The 16203-nt window shown below is 38.8% G+C and overlaps 3 protein-coding genes across 4 annotated transcripts; 1 reads left to right on the top strand and 2 right to left on the bottom strand.

The window, feature by feature from the left end:
- Window positions 1-354: 354 nt before the first annotated feature.
- On the bottom strand, window positions 355-6267 carry zcchc8 (zinc finger, CCHC domain containing 8). Its single transcript, XM_023410692.2, has 14 exons — window positions 6082-6267; window positions 5869-5911; window positions 5706-5780; window positions 5300-5402; window positions 5133-5210; window positions 4922-5025; window positions 4607-4672; window positions 4431-4491; window positions 4187-4323; window positions 3919-4061; window positions 3682-3797; window positions 3418-3504; window positions 2244-2364; window positions 355-2047 (listed from the first exon to the last, which is right to left on the bottom strand). Exons 1-14 carry the CDS (start codon window positions 6254-6256, stop codon window positions 819-821), a joined length of 2538 nt encoding a protein of 845 aa, XP_023266460.1. The 5' UTR covers window positions 6257-6267; the 3' UTR covers window positions 355-818.
- Window positions 6268-6691: 424 nt separating this feature from the next.
- Window positions 6692-8995, top strand: LOC111658235 (uncharacterized). The gene is made up of 4 exons (XM_023410680.2): window positions 6692-7031; window positions 7400-7529; window positions 7618-7751; window positions 7848-8995. The coding sequence occupies exons 1-4, from the start codon at window positions 6912-6914 to the stop codon at window positions 8625-8627; spliced, it is 1164 nt and encodes a 387-aa protein (XP_023266448.1). The 5' UTR covers window positions 6692-6911; the 3' UTR covers window positions 8628-8995.
- A 900-nt stretch (window positions 8996-9895) lies between these two features.
- Window positions 9896-15820, bottom strand: rsrc2 (arginine/serine-rich coiled-coil 2). 2 transcript variants are annotated; one of them, XM_023410678.2, is made up of 10 exons: window positions 15681-15820; window positions 14318-14462; window positions 14029-14069; window positions 12704-12867; window positions 12252-12383; window positions 12001-12117; window positions 11325-11410; window positions 10967-11229; window positions 10770-10859; window positions 9896-10644 (listed from the first exon to the last, which is right to left on the bottom strand). In XM_023410678.2, the coding sequence occupies exons 1-10, from the start codon at window positions 15684-15686 to the stop codon at window positions 10459-10461; spliced, it is 1230 nt and encodes a 409-aa protein (XP_023266446.1). In that variant the 5' UTR covers window positions 15687-15820; the 3' UTR covers window positions 9896-10458. The 2 variants fall into 2 exon arrangements, with proteins under 2 accessions (XP_023266446.1, XP_023266447.1); XM_023410679.2 differs by having other exon boundaries at window positions 10967-11226.
- Window positions 15821-16203: the final 383 nt, after the last annotated feature.

The following is a 16203-nucleotide window of genomic DNA, read 5'->3' as shown; positions in this document are numbered from 1 at the left end:
AAATCTAAGTGCAAGTATTCTCTATGCATGAGGGAGTTGGTGTGCACTATATGTACTAATAATTTGGAAGATGGACTGAACAGTGATAAAAAAAAACAAAACATGATTGATATTCACTTTAAAGTTGTTTTAAATCTATATTTTCTACAGGGAGATTAGTCTGAAAGGGGGGAATGAAGTTAATGTCAGATCTGATAGGAATCTATTTGATGAATGGAACAATAAAGAAAAATATGTAGACCAAACTCTGTAATGTCATAAGAACAAAATTAAGATGTAGTAGGGCAGAGTTTCAGGTATACAAAATTTCATTTGCAAAGTTTATCATCAGAAAGTAAGCTGATTACAGCAACAGAGGTTCAACTTGTTTACTGACACCAATTACAGCAAAATAAAATCAAACCCACATCTAGGTTTGAACAGCAGACAAAATAAAGCACTGAAGCAAGCAGGTTTATTTGATTTTAGAGCAATTTAAGTGGGACAAAAATAGAAAAAGCCATTTAAACATGTTATGAAAATTAATCAAGAAATGGCCATTTAACTAATTTTACCATTAAATCAACTGCCCAAGTATCACTACTACAAAAATCTGAGACTAATTAGTCAAAACGTACGAGTCATTGCTGTTACATCATCCCCTCATTTTATGTTTACAGATCAAATGTATATACAGCATACACATTCAACTTTGTACAAAATAACAAACAGCTAAAAAAAAACATGTTTGATAGGATGGAGTTGAAAATAAAAATATAGGTTTTTGCTTTAAAAATGTCCATGTATCCTTGTATTTTGCAAATAAAGACAGTAAATCTTTATTTTTTCTTTGCCAAACTTCGAGGGGAGCTTTTAAGTAAGTCTCTGATCCTAAGGTATGTACCGGTGGCTTCAGCAACTTCAGTGAATTCTGGTGTATCTTCAAATGGAACAATGCCAGCTGCAAACCTGCTCCGATGAGGAACAGCTGTTATCTTCTCAACATGCTTAGGAGAAGCACAATCTCCAGCGCCCCTGTTAGAGAAATCTAGATCAGGGCTCTGTGGGTTGTCTTCCTGGGATTTGACTGGATCAGGACTCTGAGGGCTTTCATCGTGGGATTTGACTGGACCAGGACTCTGTGGGCTTTCATCGTGGGATTTGACTGGACCAGGACTCTGTGGGCTTTCATTGTGGGATTTGACTGGACCAGGACTCTGTGGGCTTTCATCGTGGGATTTGACTGGACCAGGACTCTGTGGGCTTTCATCGTGGGATTTGACTGGACCAGGACTCTGTGGGCTTTCATCGTGGGATTTGACTGGACCAGGACTCTGAGGGCTGTCATCGTGGGATTTGACTGGACCAGGACTCCGGGGGCTGTCATCATGGGATCTGACTGGACCAGGACTCTGAGGGCTGTCATCGTGGGATTTGACTGGACCAGGACTCCGGGGGCTGTCATCATGGGATCTGACTGGACCAGGACTCTGAGGGCTGTTGCCGTGGGCTTTGACTGGTTCGGGGCTCTGAGGGCTGTCTTCCTCAACTTTGATCAGCCCAGGGCTCTGAGAGCAAATCTCTTGAACTTTTGATTCCATTTGATTTTCACTGCTAGGGCAAGTTTCTCCAGGTGTCATTGTGTCCATTGCTTCTTCAGCCTCTTCTGTTTCTGTGTCGTTATGTGCAGGCGTGGACACACTTGGTGAACTGGGTACAGGTGTTCCCATTGCAGGTGTCTCACAGTCACTATTTGTGGCAGTGTCAGCATTTTCTAGAGCTGCCCAAATCAGCCTCTGTTGCTCTTCCAGTTCCTCCAGAGTCAGGTCATCCTCTGTTCCCTCCACAGTCTCATCAACTACTCCCCAATTCCGCCCTCGCAGAGCTGGAGAGCCGTTGGTGGGTGTGGGAGGAGGTGTACCTTTAGGGAGAGGTGGAGGAGTGGGTGTCGCAGGAGGAGTGCCCTGGGGTAAAGGAGGAGGTGAACTGAAGCAAGGAGAGCCAGGGGGCAGCGGTGGTTGGAACTGGAAGTCACCTGGGCCATGCGACTGATAAGGTGTTCCTGGGTCTGGAAGAAGACATGAATATGGTCCCAAAAAGATTTAAAAGTGATACTTTGACCAAACATAGAGGCATCCGATTTAAGTATTACTGTGTATTATTCTGCCAAATTAGAGATTACTGTTAAAATATAACTGTGTGTTCTGGACATTTAATGCATAGAATGTGCCTGCTTAAAGAAAGTGACCAAGCTGAACAGTTACCTGATTCAATATCCATATCCGAGCTCCTGTCTGAGGTCCGATCAGGACTGGACCTATTCTTCTTCCTTATCTGTGGCGATGAGTCAGATTCATGGCGTCTCTTGTTGCAGGTAGCACCAGGCTGTTGGCAAGGAAGAATGACATGTGGAATGATACTATTTAAGGGCTGTGCCCAAAATGCAGTCATCACACATCCTAATCCTAATCTGATAAAGACTGTCAATGTAAAAATACAGAGGCAGGAATGACAGAGCGGACTATGCACTCAGATTATTATGATTGGCTGTTCAAGTGGGATTATGAAGAATGAGCATCCACTGCATATGGACAGCACGGACTGTTATATATAGCGAAGTGGCAGGCTGAGGCCAACTATGACACACACTGAATGGTATTTTCTTTTTTAACCTCCAAGCAGATACAAGAGAGGTGTAAGAATGACAGGAGTTTTTGCATTTCTAATGTTCCTCTTTAGTTTTTGTGGGATATATAATTACCTCCAGCAAGGAGGTTGCGTTTTTACCCATGTCTTTTTGTTTATTGGTTTGTTTGCCAGTAACCAAACTTGTTGGAAGGATGTGACCTTGGCCAGGGAGGAACCCGTTCAATTTTGGTGCAGAACCGGTTAAAAGGGCGGGTTTTTTTATCTCTTTCCTTAACATTACTCTTAATGTTAAGGAAAATGATTTTAAAAAACAGTAACAAGAGACATTTTTCAACACTTTTGTCATTTTTTCAGGAAATAATGTATGGATATTGGCGTAAAAAAAAAGAAAAAAACATACATTATGGTGTTGAGATCTATGACTTTGTATCTGGATGAAGTATCTGGATCTGACAGACAGGTGTAGGATTGTTTGGTCGTATGGTATAGAGGTATGTGCCTTACTGAGTGCCATTCTAGTTTTTTGTGTATTTATATTCTGTGGTTCTATTAGGTTTATAATCTGTGCTGTGGTTATTTATATTCTATGTCTTCTGATGAGTCTTGGATGATAATAATACAAACATTGAAAATTCCATGGTAGGTGTTGATGTGTAATATCCAGAAAGTTTGGTAAAGTTTATGAGATAGTCAGATAGGAAGTTGTTGTTACAGGAAGCCTGGATGGTGGTGTGGCATACATGTTTTGAAAGGAAACACCCGACCACTGAGGGATTTTAAAATATTTACCATGGGAAAGTTGTTAGACAGGTAAGCAGCATAGTTTTGCTTCATGTGGTTGTTCTGCATTGGAGTCGAACCATACTGAATGAACTCCTGAAGGCCAAAAAAAATAGTGTTAGACATGCAACATTTATAAAAAGTGCCACCAAAACACACTGAAAACTCTGAGTTGAAAGACAAGTGTACTAAATTTATGAAGTGACTCATCAACAAAATAATTTATACACAAATATACAGTAGCTCCAAGTGACATTATGCTATAGGACTTACATCTTTCATTTTGTCCGGTGCAGGTACATTGAAGCCTGGGAAATCTACCAGTTTGGAAACATCATAAGAGATGTTTTGCGAGTTGCTATTGTCTGTTATATTGCCATTATTTGAAGCTACAAAAGAGAAAAAAAAAATGATTAAGACCAATCTCTGTATATTTCAGAAACATCCTTATGTTTATCAGTAGTTTACTGAATGAAACTCAGTAGGACCACATAGTAATTTGAAACTTACCATTTCCATCATACAGCATTAAGCCAGAGTTTTCCATCTCTGCCTCTTTGAGCCAACCTGGTGGGTAGCCTAGCTGCCTCATGCGATAAATCAGAGGAGGGAGGGTGTTGCCATCAATGCCCAGTGCTGTCAACAGCTCCTCACTGTTCAAAAGCACAACAAAGTGAAAAATATTCAATAATCAACATCTACTTTTACTTGATCCAATAGGTATTGCATGTGGTATGATTATGTTTTTTTTCTCTTGTGTTCAAAGTAACAATCCTGCCTCATGACTCCCGGCTTGTATTTCGCAAACCGCTCCTCCACTTCATCAGCATGGTATCGTTGATTACTCTGCATCGCCTGGTTGTTGTTTTGGTTGAACTCCTTTCTTCTTTCATTAATTGCAGCCATGTCTTTAGGCTATGAAGGGAACCATGTATACATGTAGTAAATCAATTTCCAACTCTTCTTCTGTGTTTAACTTGGGTTCATGCCATAATAATGAATCATTAAATCATTATTCTTACATTGGGACAATCTCTCAGCTGATGACTGCTGGAACCACAGTTGAAACACATGGATTTGGGTCTAGAATGAACAGATCAGAAGTGGACTCATTATACAGTGATATGCCACACAGCAACTGGACAAAGCAAGTTATATACGGGAACTAAATAAAGCTTCCATTAATAATCAGTCGTACCTTTTATCTTTCATTTCGATTTCCTGACCATCTGTTCCGACAACTTGGTTGAACACCTGGTGATAGCTTTGCAACATTTCAGGAAATTATATTGCATTTGTCCACACTGCAATAAAATCATATCTAATTATCTTGTCTATATAAAGTTTTCAGAATGAGTCCTGCTAAAATATGAACATACATGTAAAAAAAGAAAATAAAGACAAATTTCCAAATTCTCCCTCAACAAAATTACATGTAGAGAGCAAATGACCTCGCAGACTATACTGGCAGTAATTGTTTGACAAGGTGCCAATTTATCCATCTTAAAGATACGTTGGAATGTCCCATCCATCTGTCAGCTGGGGGCTTTCATTGACCAGAGGCTGTCCAAGTTTATCAACACTGAAAGTAGTGAAATATAAGACACTTCCAACCACCTAAGACAGAAAAATAAGAAAATAATTTATGTAAATATGTATATCTTTCCATGGGGCAAGAAATTCTGCAATATGCAAACCACAGAAAAATACCAGTAAATACTCACTTTAAAGGCTTCTGTTTTTGTTTTTACACTAGTGGAAGACGACTTCAGCAGATCTTCATCCATAGCAAAAGCTGAATTCTTTGTAAAGAGTAGAACATGTTTTTTTTCTCCCCCAAGTCATAACTATTTGGATATTAATCATCATAAAATAAATTCTGGTTAAATACCTGAGGTTTATGGTGAAAAGAAGACTTTTTCTTTCCATGGCCCAATTTCTGGTGCTTCAAAATCACACTGCAGATGCAATCTTCAATTTCTTGACGACACTGCCTAAAGGGGAGACATTGTTATTTTTTATTTATCATCATTATCCACAACTCAGTGTCTCGCTAACAAATTAGCAGTGAGCTGTACACACAGCGAGGCTATAAATACGCTGTGAGTTAATCTTATTAGTCATAGCAAAAAAGCTGAAAGAGATGTTCAGTCAAATCAAAATGTTTTACCAGTAACGTTAACATAATTAAAATATTTCTATTATATCTTTACAGCCAAGACGGACGGGACAAAATTCACTGTTCAATTCACAACTGAGCTAACGAACCCAGTTACTGATTAGAAAACGTTGCTCACTTTGAAATATTGTTGTTTGCATACAGGATTTGAAGAAGTGGTCCATCGATGTTGACATCTTCAATTGTGATGCCGCTGTAAAGTCAGAGGGAAATTATCCTTTATTACTGGGTGAAGTTTCATTTTATTTGTAGTACGCATCACCAAAGCGTTAGCCCATTACCTTGGCCGTGCCAGGATATTCAGTTTCCTTCTTAAACCTTTATGTGGTCTACGAGTTAAGGAAATAGACAGAAAGCCTTCAAAAATATATCACTAAACATTTTCAGGTTACGCATTTTCTGTTTTGATTACACACAGGAGGCTGCTAGTGCACCCCAGCTAGTGCTACAGCCACAGTGCTAGCACACACCGAGCGCATCTGACATAAGGATATTTTCCTCAGTGAGTCTCTGAATGTAGTCATCACACTCCTCCAGCCTGCCCCGCAGCTGGCTCGTCTCCTCCTGGTCTTCCTCTTCATCTGGGAAGCGAATGTGTGTCGGCACGGACGGTGCGGACTCATCGAGCTGCTGAAAGAGCTCACTATCCCCGAAATCAACTTCGGCCATTTTTGCCAAGCTCTGTCGAGCAAGACTGGAGTTCAGAGGTCAAAGCGACAACACTTCGTATTCATTGGTCTACCTTATGTCACGTGTTGTAGTAGACAAAAACATGATGGGGAGAACAATTTTTTAGCCCACGGTGTTGTATTACAGGTCACATACATGTATAAATTATATATAAAATAGTTTAAAAAATCAGCTACACTTTAACCAACTATAACAGTGGCATTCTGCTTAGACACCAATGTATCATTAATGATAATCTAATGATAGTATAATTTTCACAGGGGGGCAATTTTCTGCGTCCACTATCTTTACTTTTTATAATTTAAGTACATTTTCCTAATTACACTTATTTTTTTTTTTACAGTTTATTCGTAAATTTTCTTAAGCAAAAGTTATAAATACATCCTCTGTCACCGAGCTCGAGTAAGGTGCCTTCTTTGTTTTTTCAAAGGAGCCACAGTTTAGCCACAGTGGCTTCTTTGGTCTGTAAGAAATCGTTGAGGGCTTAAAATACTAGTGTTTCTGCTCCGTTGGTCCAGTTCGGTTGCAGCCGTCTCACTTCTTCACTTTCGTTTCCAATATTTAGTTAAAACCCTGTTTCCTTCCGGACCAGACACAAATGTGACTAAGTGGGAAGCTTCATTAGCTTCCAGCTATGGCAAGTTGCTCAACGATGCACTTAACCTTACCGCGATGGGACGGCGGCTCGCGGAAAATTCGCTTTATTTACTTGGTGAATCTGACATCGTTCAGGCTGACTGAGTGTCCCCATAAGGTGAGTGTTGAGGACCACTTTTTTTTTTTTGCTCTTACACAGCAAGGAAAACGGTGCATTTGTTTTTCTAATCACATCACATATAACCCCTGAAACCAGCCAGAGTGTGCTGAATCCGCCACCATCATCACAGCTCCAAGCAAAGGGAGCACGTGATTATGTGTCAGTCACATACTTTTTAAATTGTATATTAAAAGTGTTACACATGAACATTTTGTTAACCAAAAGGAGATTTGTTAACCCTGACATTTTTGACTACATATAAAAGCGTTTCGCATGTTTTTTTGTATTGTGTAGTTTCCATGAATACAATTTACGTAAACAGTAGCTTCAAAAGGAGGTGGTCTCATAGCTAACCTCTGTTTCAGGCTGCAGTGATTCCTCTATATTTAGGAGCTGATGTCTTCTCCAGCACTGATATCCGTACAGAAAACCATCCCAGATACCACGCCAAGTTTGCCAAGAAAGGACTGGCCACAAAAATAAAATTTTCCTCAGGTAAAATGCACATAACAAACACTTACACCAAATGCACACACATACAGTGCAGTCACACTTAACACTATTGCATCCTGTTTTGTTGCAGCATTCAGGTTCCATGGGTTGAAGGTTCCTACTGCAAATAACAGCCTCTGGTTCTACAGCGTTCAAGGACTTTTTCGAGTAGCATTTGAAATGTACAATAAGCAAGAGCAGCTTGCTGTTCTGGAGCATTTCCAGGTACAGTGCTGTTCATATGTTTCTGCATGATGCATATGCTTTATTTTAAAGATACCCTGAATGGTCTTTTGATATATTATGGTCTCTCCTCTGTAGGATGTTTGGAAATCGCAGATAAATGACAGCCCTCTGAAAATGAGTTACAACCTGAGTGTGCAGCTCGACTTTGCAGTATCCAGATCCAGCAGCATGTGCGATGCAGAATCAAGAAATGAAATGTCACAACCTCAGCATTGCCAGGTTGTCAGGGAAGTGGTGGATGTATGTGACAGTGAGACAGGTGATAAATCAGCAGATCATGATTATTGTTCCTTTCACAGGAAAAGCTTGCAAAGTGAGCAAAGCCAACTAGTTTTATCCAAAGTGAGACTAAAATTGCACAACTTGGATGACAAACTCTCCTCAGAGAATCAAAGCCACACAGAACTGGAAACTATCTTCCTTCTTCTGGAGAACATTGATCAGCACGTGAATGGGAATCTAGAAGAAAAGGATGTGACGAAAACTGTGTTAGCCCTGCTGAAGGCCAAAGACTGGGGCTCTGTGTATTCAAGTTCCCTGCTTTGTTGTATAGGACGATGGCTGGGCCAACAGTTTCATGCAGCCAACAGTAGCATTAGTCAAAAAGTGGAGGGCTTCAAAGTTCAGCATATTGAACGAATAAGTGACTTGCCACCTGCTGAGGAACTAGCCACAGAACTATTCCCAGAAGCCATGCAAACACTGCTGCTTCACTGGATGGGCTTAAGTGAAGAGTCCACCCTGGAGAAGAGACACAGTGAATACCCAATCCTGCTCCTTATCCTCGAGTTTGCCAACCACAACCTCATCACTGGTGTGGCCCATGTGCTGTACTCCAGTCTTATTTGTAAATAAGAGTGAATTTCCATGTAGGTGTCAACAAGAAAAGCCTGCAATTTAACTTGTGGTGCAGTGGTTAGCACTGTCACCTCACAGCAAGAAGGTTCTGGGTTCAAACCTTCTGTGTGGAGTTTGCATGCCCATGCCCATTTGGGTTTCTTCCGGCTACTCTGGCTTTCTCCCACAATCCAAAGACATGCGGGTTAGGTTAATTGGCTAATAAAAATAAATTATCTAAATAAAGCCCTGTGATAGACTGGCGACCTGTCCAGTCCTTGCCCAATGTGAGCTGGGATTTGCTCTAGCCCACCCGCGACCCTATAAGGATGAGCAGTGTGGTGAATGAATGAACTTCCAGTATTCTAATAAATGTGTATTTTGTATGTGAAGTTGTTCTTTCTTTGATTGAACAAATGCCTCTTTTCTGCTGCACATACTATTTCAATCAGGTTTGGTAACAATTTGTGCTTCAATACTGTTTGACTTTAAGTGAAAATGTTTTTCAATATAATTTGAAGCTATTGTACAATATACAATGTAATGAAAAAGATTTACCTACAATTAATTTAACTAGACATCAGTAAGATTCCAAATGGTTTTGCCTTCATTTGTTACACTGCAGTATAAACTGATATTACAAAAATAATATTTTGATATGTTAATTTTACTTCATTTTAATTTCAAACCTGGTAACATTCAACCTGGTAATAGTAATGTTAAAGTGTGACTTTCAGTGGTGGAAGAAATATTCAGATCCTTTACTTATTTAAAAGTACCACACAATAAACCAAATAAACTAACCGATCAATGCAGCGGTAGACAAGCAACTACAAAATGAATGTTTTTGTCAATGGAGTCTGGTGACTTTGAACAGAGCAATATGATTGTTTCTGGTTAAACAAAAAGGATCTTACACTTTAATAAAAAGGTCAGTCTCTGTAAGGAATCCAATCAATTACGTTGTCGAACACTTAAAACAATCTGAACCAGTCAGTGGGAAAAAAACACAGTTCTTTGGGACGTACTTCGACATGGACAAATGCACCATTTGATTACACTGCAGCAGCTGTTCCAGGTATACTGTTCTCGCTTAATAGTGGACGGACTGCAAAGATTTTTGTTCGTATCAATTATTTACACCAAAAAACATGGGAAAGTAGGGTCGAGGTTCCAAAATCCCAGTTATTCTGTAACACCCCGCCAATGCAAAGCACTAACTTTATGTGAAGCAAAATGACCCACATAGATATCACATGAAATAAAAAATTATTCAGTGAGATATGTAAAATCTTACACAACACAAAATTAATTTATTTCAAGAATATTTGAAATATGTGATTACTCTTCTTGGGCCCATCTCTGTCCATGGCGATCCTCTAGACAATATGTATTACAGCCCACTGTTTTGTTTTTCCCAATCAGGAGAAATGAAACTATGGGATTCTGATAATGACATTGACTTCAGATGCCTTTTGCTAAATGGATGTAAACAGTGTTCACTTGAACCACATTATAATCAGTTTATGTTCAAACAATCACATATCAATATATATATTTAAGTTTAAAAAAAAAAAAAAGCTATCACATTATTCAAAACAACTATCTAATTTTAACCAGCATCAACCTCCTGTGAAATTGATGCTTCCTTTTCCAAAGATGTACAGATTAATCAACACTGAGACAAACTCAGCATCTGAGTATTTACATTATAATGTTCCAATAAGTGAGATGTTTGTCTATAAATAAATTACAGATTCAGAGCAACATCCATGCAAGCTTGAGGGCTAGCGATGAATTGGTAGTCCAATATGATCAGATGAGTGGCACTGACAGTCAAGGTTTGGCACTAGATAGAATCCATTCCACGAGAGAATGAAGAGGAGAAGCCAAGCCCCATTCCCCTCTGGGTGTGTGTCTGAGACCGAGCCATTTCATACTGAACGTCAAGGTTCCTAAACATCTCCTCCTGTTTTTGAAGAGTCTTCAAGCCATCATCATTAAGTGGTTTGGAAACTTCGACATCCTCATCTCCCTGTACAGACAGCAAATTCAATTTAACTCTGAGAAGTTACAAGTTGGAAAGCTGAAAGTTATGACTGTAAATTTAACCAAAGTATCAAACACATTTAGGTCACGTAAAGTAACACAGTTACTTACTTTAATACCCATTAGTTTGCGAAATTTAACATTTTGGTCCTTGTTTCCAAAGTTTAGCTTCTCCCACAACTCAGCTGTCTGGGACTTGTCCTTAAAAGAAAAAAAATGTTAGCCTATTTAGACAATTTGAGGAAGTAAAGCTGGGCATGCATAGGACTGGTGGAAAAATAACAAATAACAGCATAATCTAATCTTACCCCTTCCTTCTTTCCCTGCCATAGCATTTTTCTCTTTTTCTCCTGTTCTGCAAACTTCATGGGGTTTACAGCGGAAGGGTTGTAGTAGCTGGGTACAGCAATACCAGTCTCTGCCAGTGTTTTTGCTTGAAGGGCTGCCATTTGTGCCGCCATGGCAATCTGAGGTGTGACCTGTGTCCCAGAGGCCAGGAGCGCTGCCACATTGAGGGCGGGGTTTGAGGCAGCTGCTGCAGCAGCAGCAGCAGCAGCGATGGGGGCAGCTACTGAAACAAAATACACAGAACAGAATAAATAATTTAATGCAGATTTGACGCAAGTTATCAAAGTTTTCAAACTTTACAAATTAAGCCATTCTCACCTGCAGCTATTTCCTGCTGTTGCTGCTGCTGTTTCTCCAACATTTCCTTCTCTTTCTGTTCCTGTAGTTTCTTGGCTCTCTCCAGCCTGGACAGAAAAAGAGTGAAGATAATTTTACTCAGGTTAAAAAAAGAAACACACCATACTAAGTGCAGTGTACTTAAAAGTGATAATATGTGTGAACTTAAACAAACCAAATCAATCTCTAATAACATTCTATGGTAACAACCCTATCAGTTTATGTTATGGCCACCAGTTTTACTTATTTCAACTTTGTTTCTAATATATCATGTTTTGTCTCATAGACATAAACTGGAATGGTACAGAATTCAGAAAACTTCATCATTGCAGTTGTGAACAAAAGGCGGCCCCATAGCTTTTGAATTCTATTTTATTTAAAGTGACCTGATTTAAGCTGCTGCCTGGTGTTTTCAGTTTGCTCATGTGACAGAATTTTAAGCTTGGTGATGGAGTCAGAGTGAACTGAAAATTTGTATGTACGCTTGTACCTCAGAGTTTTTATCATATAAAAAACAGGTGGTTTGTAACATATTTGAACAAGGAAAGTTTCAAGTCAATCCAAGACGTAGAAGTGCAATAAGAACCACTAACATTGCCATCAAGTCCAGAATGACCAGCCATCTATATCATAAATGCCCTGTACGCTGCTGCCTTACCTTCTGGCCAGGGCCTCTTGCGCATCCATAGCTGTGTTTCGGCCTCGAAAGGCAGGTGGATTAACAGACCTGCTTCGACTCTTTCTTCGCACTTTCTCAGTCCTTTTCTTTCGCTCCCTGGTGGAACAATCCAAATCATTTCATGAACATACTATTAGTGACATGTAGAATGGCCAGCATGGTGAACAAAAGTTCAAAGATACTTACAAGTATATACTACTACAAGAAATGCTCATTTCAATCAAGCCCACCTGCTCTTACTACGACTCTTGCTATGATGACGGTGTTTGGTCCTTGAACCTGAGCGAGACCTAGCCTTCTTCTTCCTGTCCCGGCTGCGTGACCGTGATCGCCGTTTGTCCCGACTTCTGCTGTGATGCCGCCTGAAAGTAACAGGATCCAATTCATTATTATAAATCACATATATTACTGAAAGGTTCATAGTGCTAAAATTATTTTATCCTTGAGAAATTACGGTATATCAAAAATGTTGATTGGAATGTAATGAGACCACAAATTCTACAATAGTAAATATGATCAATTTGGTTATTTGTGGGGCTTATCCAAAAAATAACAATTCTACTAATGATCATGATGTAATTAATCTAGAAACTATATCAGACCTTCGATAAAAGCTTTTCTTCTGTATAATTAAACAAGTTAGAGGACTTGCTTAGTATACTTCTTTATACAGTCTACTAACCTCTCTCGTGAGTGTGACCTGGACAAGCTCCGGCCCTTGGAGAGCCTCCTGTCTTTGCGTCTGGATCGCTCCTCTCCGTTCTCTGCTGAAAGTCTCTCTTGTTCTTGCTGCTCATCTGTTTTTCTGTGTGATTTTGATGGCTTCTCAGAGTCCCTCTTTCGTGCCTGTTTTAAGAAGAAGTTGTCTCTTTCAGGAAAATAGTGCAACAAAAAGAGTTAGTACCATGGCTTACAGCAGAAGGTATGTAATAAATTTTGACAAGTTGAAAAAAAAACCTTGTCATTTCAAATCCACTTTCATAACATGTACAGAATGTCATTCTCAGAAAATGATTGTAACTGTGGGCATTTCTGTGATACAAACAAATTTGACTGCAACGAATTTCATCTTTAATCAAACCAGCATGTTTGGAAACTCTCTCATTTTTCAATAGTGTGCATTCAAACCTTAAGATCTAATTCTGAGGAAAAAAACTTTAATGTGGTTTGTCATTTCATCAACATCAACAATTCAATATTAGCTAAATGCTTTGAACCTGAACCCATAGGGATGGGGATCCAACTTACTTCTTACAGCTTCTCTACTTGCGTCATCCAAATCATACAGCATACAATGGTAAATTAACATGAAAAACACTGCTACATTTTATGTCAAATTATCTTAAAGCAGTCACACAGTGTTTATCTCTTGTGACCACGGTTTGGACAGTAGTCTTATACTCTTTATACAAACAATTAGTAAAAAAAAAAAACACCATGAGATTCCATTTACATTAATTGAAAGATTCATTAGATTAATTATGCCCAGACCTGGCTGCAAGAGATGCAAGAGTTAATTCCATTTTTTTTTACTAATAGTGTGAGACAAATAGGAGTTTGAATGGCAGATAGTTACCTGTCCCGGTAGTAGACATATTATTTTGCTATGTCAGCAGGGTCTTCTGTTCAGTCTCTTCGTGCATTAGCACGCTGAGTATGATTTATTGTAGAAATGTTATCATGTGATCTACACACAGGATTTAACAAAAAAATAAAAAGGAAAAAAAAAATCTACTCTTCACCATTTAATATGGTTACAAACAATGACAGATATCCAAGGATGAAAGCTTCCTTTGAGACATGTCTGCATATGGAGGGTAAAAAAAGGACCCTTTCCATGTGAGCCCATCTCCATCTATTTCTTTCGTTCTTAACTTTGGTCATTGTAACATATTAAACCTAGTAAAACATACTCACCTCGACCTAACACTAACAAGGACTATAACTTAAGGCCTTCAAAATCACATCAAATATGTTTCTAATCATAGAAATTAATTCATCATTTACCTCTTTGCTCCTGCTGCGACTCCGTCTGTTTTTTCTGTCACCTGGAAACAGCAGAAAGCAAACAAATATATATATTTCAAAATCACATTTTCAGCAAAACTGAGAAAAAATTATGTTAGGAAGAGAACAGTAAAACTACTGTATTAAGTATTTTATGCAGTAGACCAGATTCTGGAGTAGTTGGGGAATTGAGTCTTTCCTATATATATGCAGAGAATAAATTTCACATTCTGGACATATTTTTTCTGCCTTTTAAAGCATCGTCAGGAAACCTTTATTGAATACTAACGTTTTCTTTCCCTGGAGCGTGACCTTGACCGTGAATGGTGGTGTTTGGAGCTTCTGGGAGATCTGGATGAGTCCATGCTGTGTTTTTTTCTGTGATGAACTGGGGAGCCTGTTCTGGCCAAGTCGACAGAGTCGTTGTCACTTGCCTAAAACAAATGGATATGAGAAAAAACATCAACAGTTGATCAATTTCATTAATAAACAAGTGTCTAATTGAACCAGTTCCAGTGACTATTTCTTTACAAAGCAAAGATATAATAAATGTGCTCATTAACTTTACAAATGCAAAGTGTACTTGTGTTACCCTTCCTCACATAACTGTTGAATTTAATGTTAATTTAATCATCATTTGATACTTGTATCTTTTTACTGTCAAGGGCTCAATAAAATGTTTAAAAGCAATTTTAGGGAATTTATTTGGGTTACAGTAAGTTGTTATGGACATTTATCAATAAAGCTTTGCTTGATTACTCAAAGCAATAATAGATTTAGCAATGTTGATAATATCAGTGTGTTACAGATAGAGTATTAATTTTAACACCTCATTTTGCACATTGTTTAAGACCTTGTCAGCAGAGTGAATTTATTTAAAAGGTCATTTTAAATTAACACGGGTTTAGTAAGGATCAGTTACACTGCTGATTAGTCATTCTTCATATGTTTATGCACTGTACTTATGGGAAAAATAAGCCTGCAGTTTTTTCGTATTCCACATTCTGCTTTTGTTGTCTTTTGCACACCCTTGTGACGCTCAATACTTTTCAGGTCAGCAAATATCTTATGGTATACTGTGAGATCCCTACATATTTGTTTAATCATCTGAGTCTTTTCAGATGGTTAAGACTCAAATTAAAACAATTTGGTATTATCTATTAAATGGGCCAGTAGATTCGATCCATACAAACTAATAACAGAGCTTTAAAATGCGCTATCAATAGCACTACCTTCTCTCTAAGTCCACTAATCTCACGGGTCTTCACAATGTTAACAGCTGCTACTGATTTTTATTTGTAGTCATTCTCTCAGCTGCGCTATTTCGAAATACGCCATCCAGTGAAGATAACTGAGTGTCATGATCTTTTAGACAGAAATGTGAAACCCGGTTATTATGGAAATCGTAGTAGCACAAAATAACTAGCCAGTTAGCTAATATGCTATCTAGATCAGCTAAATCCCTCTATGGTCGTCATTCATACTACCATCACAGAGCAATTTAAGCGTTTGCTAGGATGCTAAGCTAAGCAATGCTAACCGCCATCTTTAAGAAAAATGATTTCTGAATAGAATTGTACACTTGCAGTAACTCCGTTTAGATATTGATGAATTCTCTTGTGTCTTGGTTATAGCTATGTAATGGTACTTACCGACATAATTCTGGAGCACACCGTATATGTAACGCCGCTGTTTTGTTGACTGTGCAAACGAACACGGAGAAATAGCAAGCTGCAAACAGTCGTTGTGTGGCTCAGCGCTGTTCTGTTCTGGGTTGCCAGGTTTAACCTCGCGAATCCCCTAGATTCAGAGAAATTACACAGTTGTTGAACCCCGAACGAAGGAAATGTAGTTGTAGTTACATACCAATTACAAGTAATGCGAGACATTAATTTTTAACATTGTGGGTTCTGAGTTTTGCAAGTTTGATAAACTAAAATACGAGGAATGGCGCTAGTATTTTTCTTATAAATCCCCTGTAAAATGTCTTGTTAATTTATTCAGTAGTCTGAAAATATATAATTACTAGTGAATGGAAGCTCCCTAACCTTTAAACCACCGTCGAAACTGTAGCAGTAAACCACGAAATAAACAGAAAGACATCCAACCTGGCAACACCGCAATGCTCTCGGGGCAGTTCTGCAATGCCCCGCCCCCCCGTGTAATTGTTATTGC

This window comes from Seriola lalandi, unplaced genomic scaffold (assembly GCF_002814215.2).
Source record: "Seriola lalandi dorsalis isolate HSWRI2012SDOR001 ecotype SW California unplaced genomic scaffold, Sedor1 jcf7180002054427, whole genome shotgun sequence".
NCBI lineage: Eukaryota > Metazoa > Chordata > Actinopteri > Carangiformes > Carangidae > Seriola > Seriola lalandi.
This window is presented reverse-complemented; position numbering and strand designations above follow the sequence as displayed.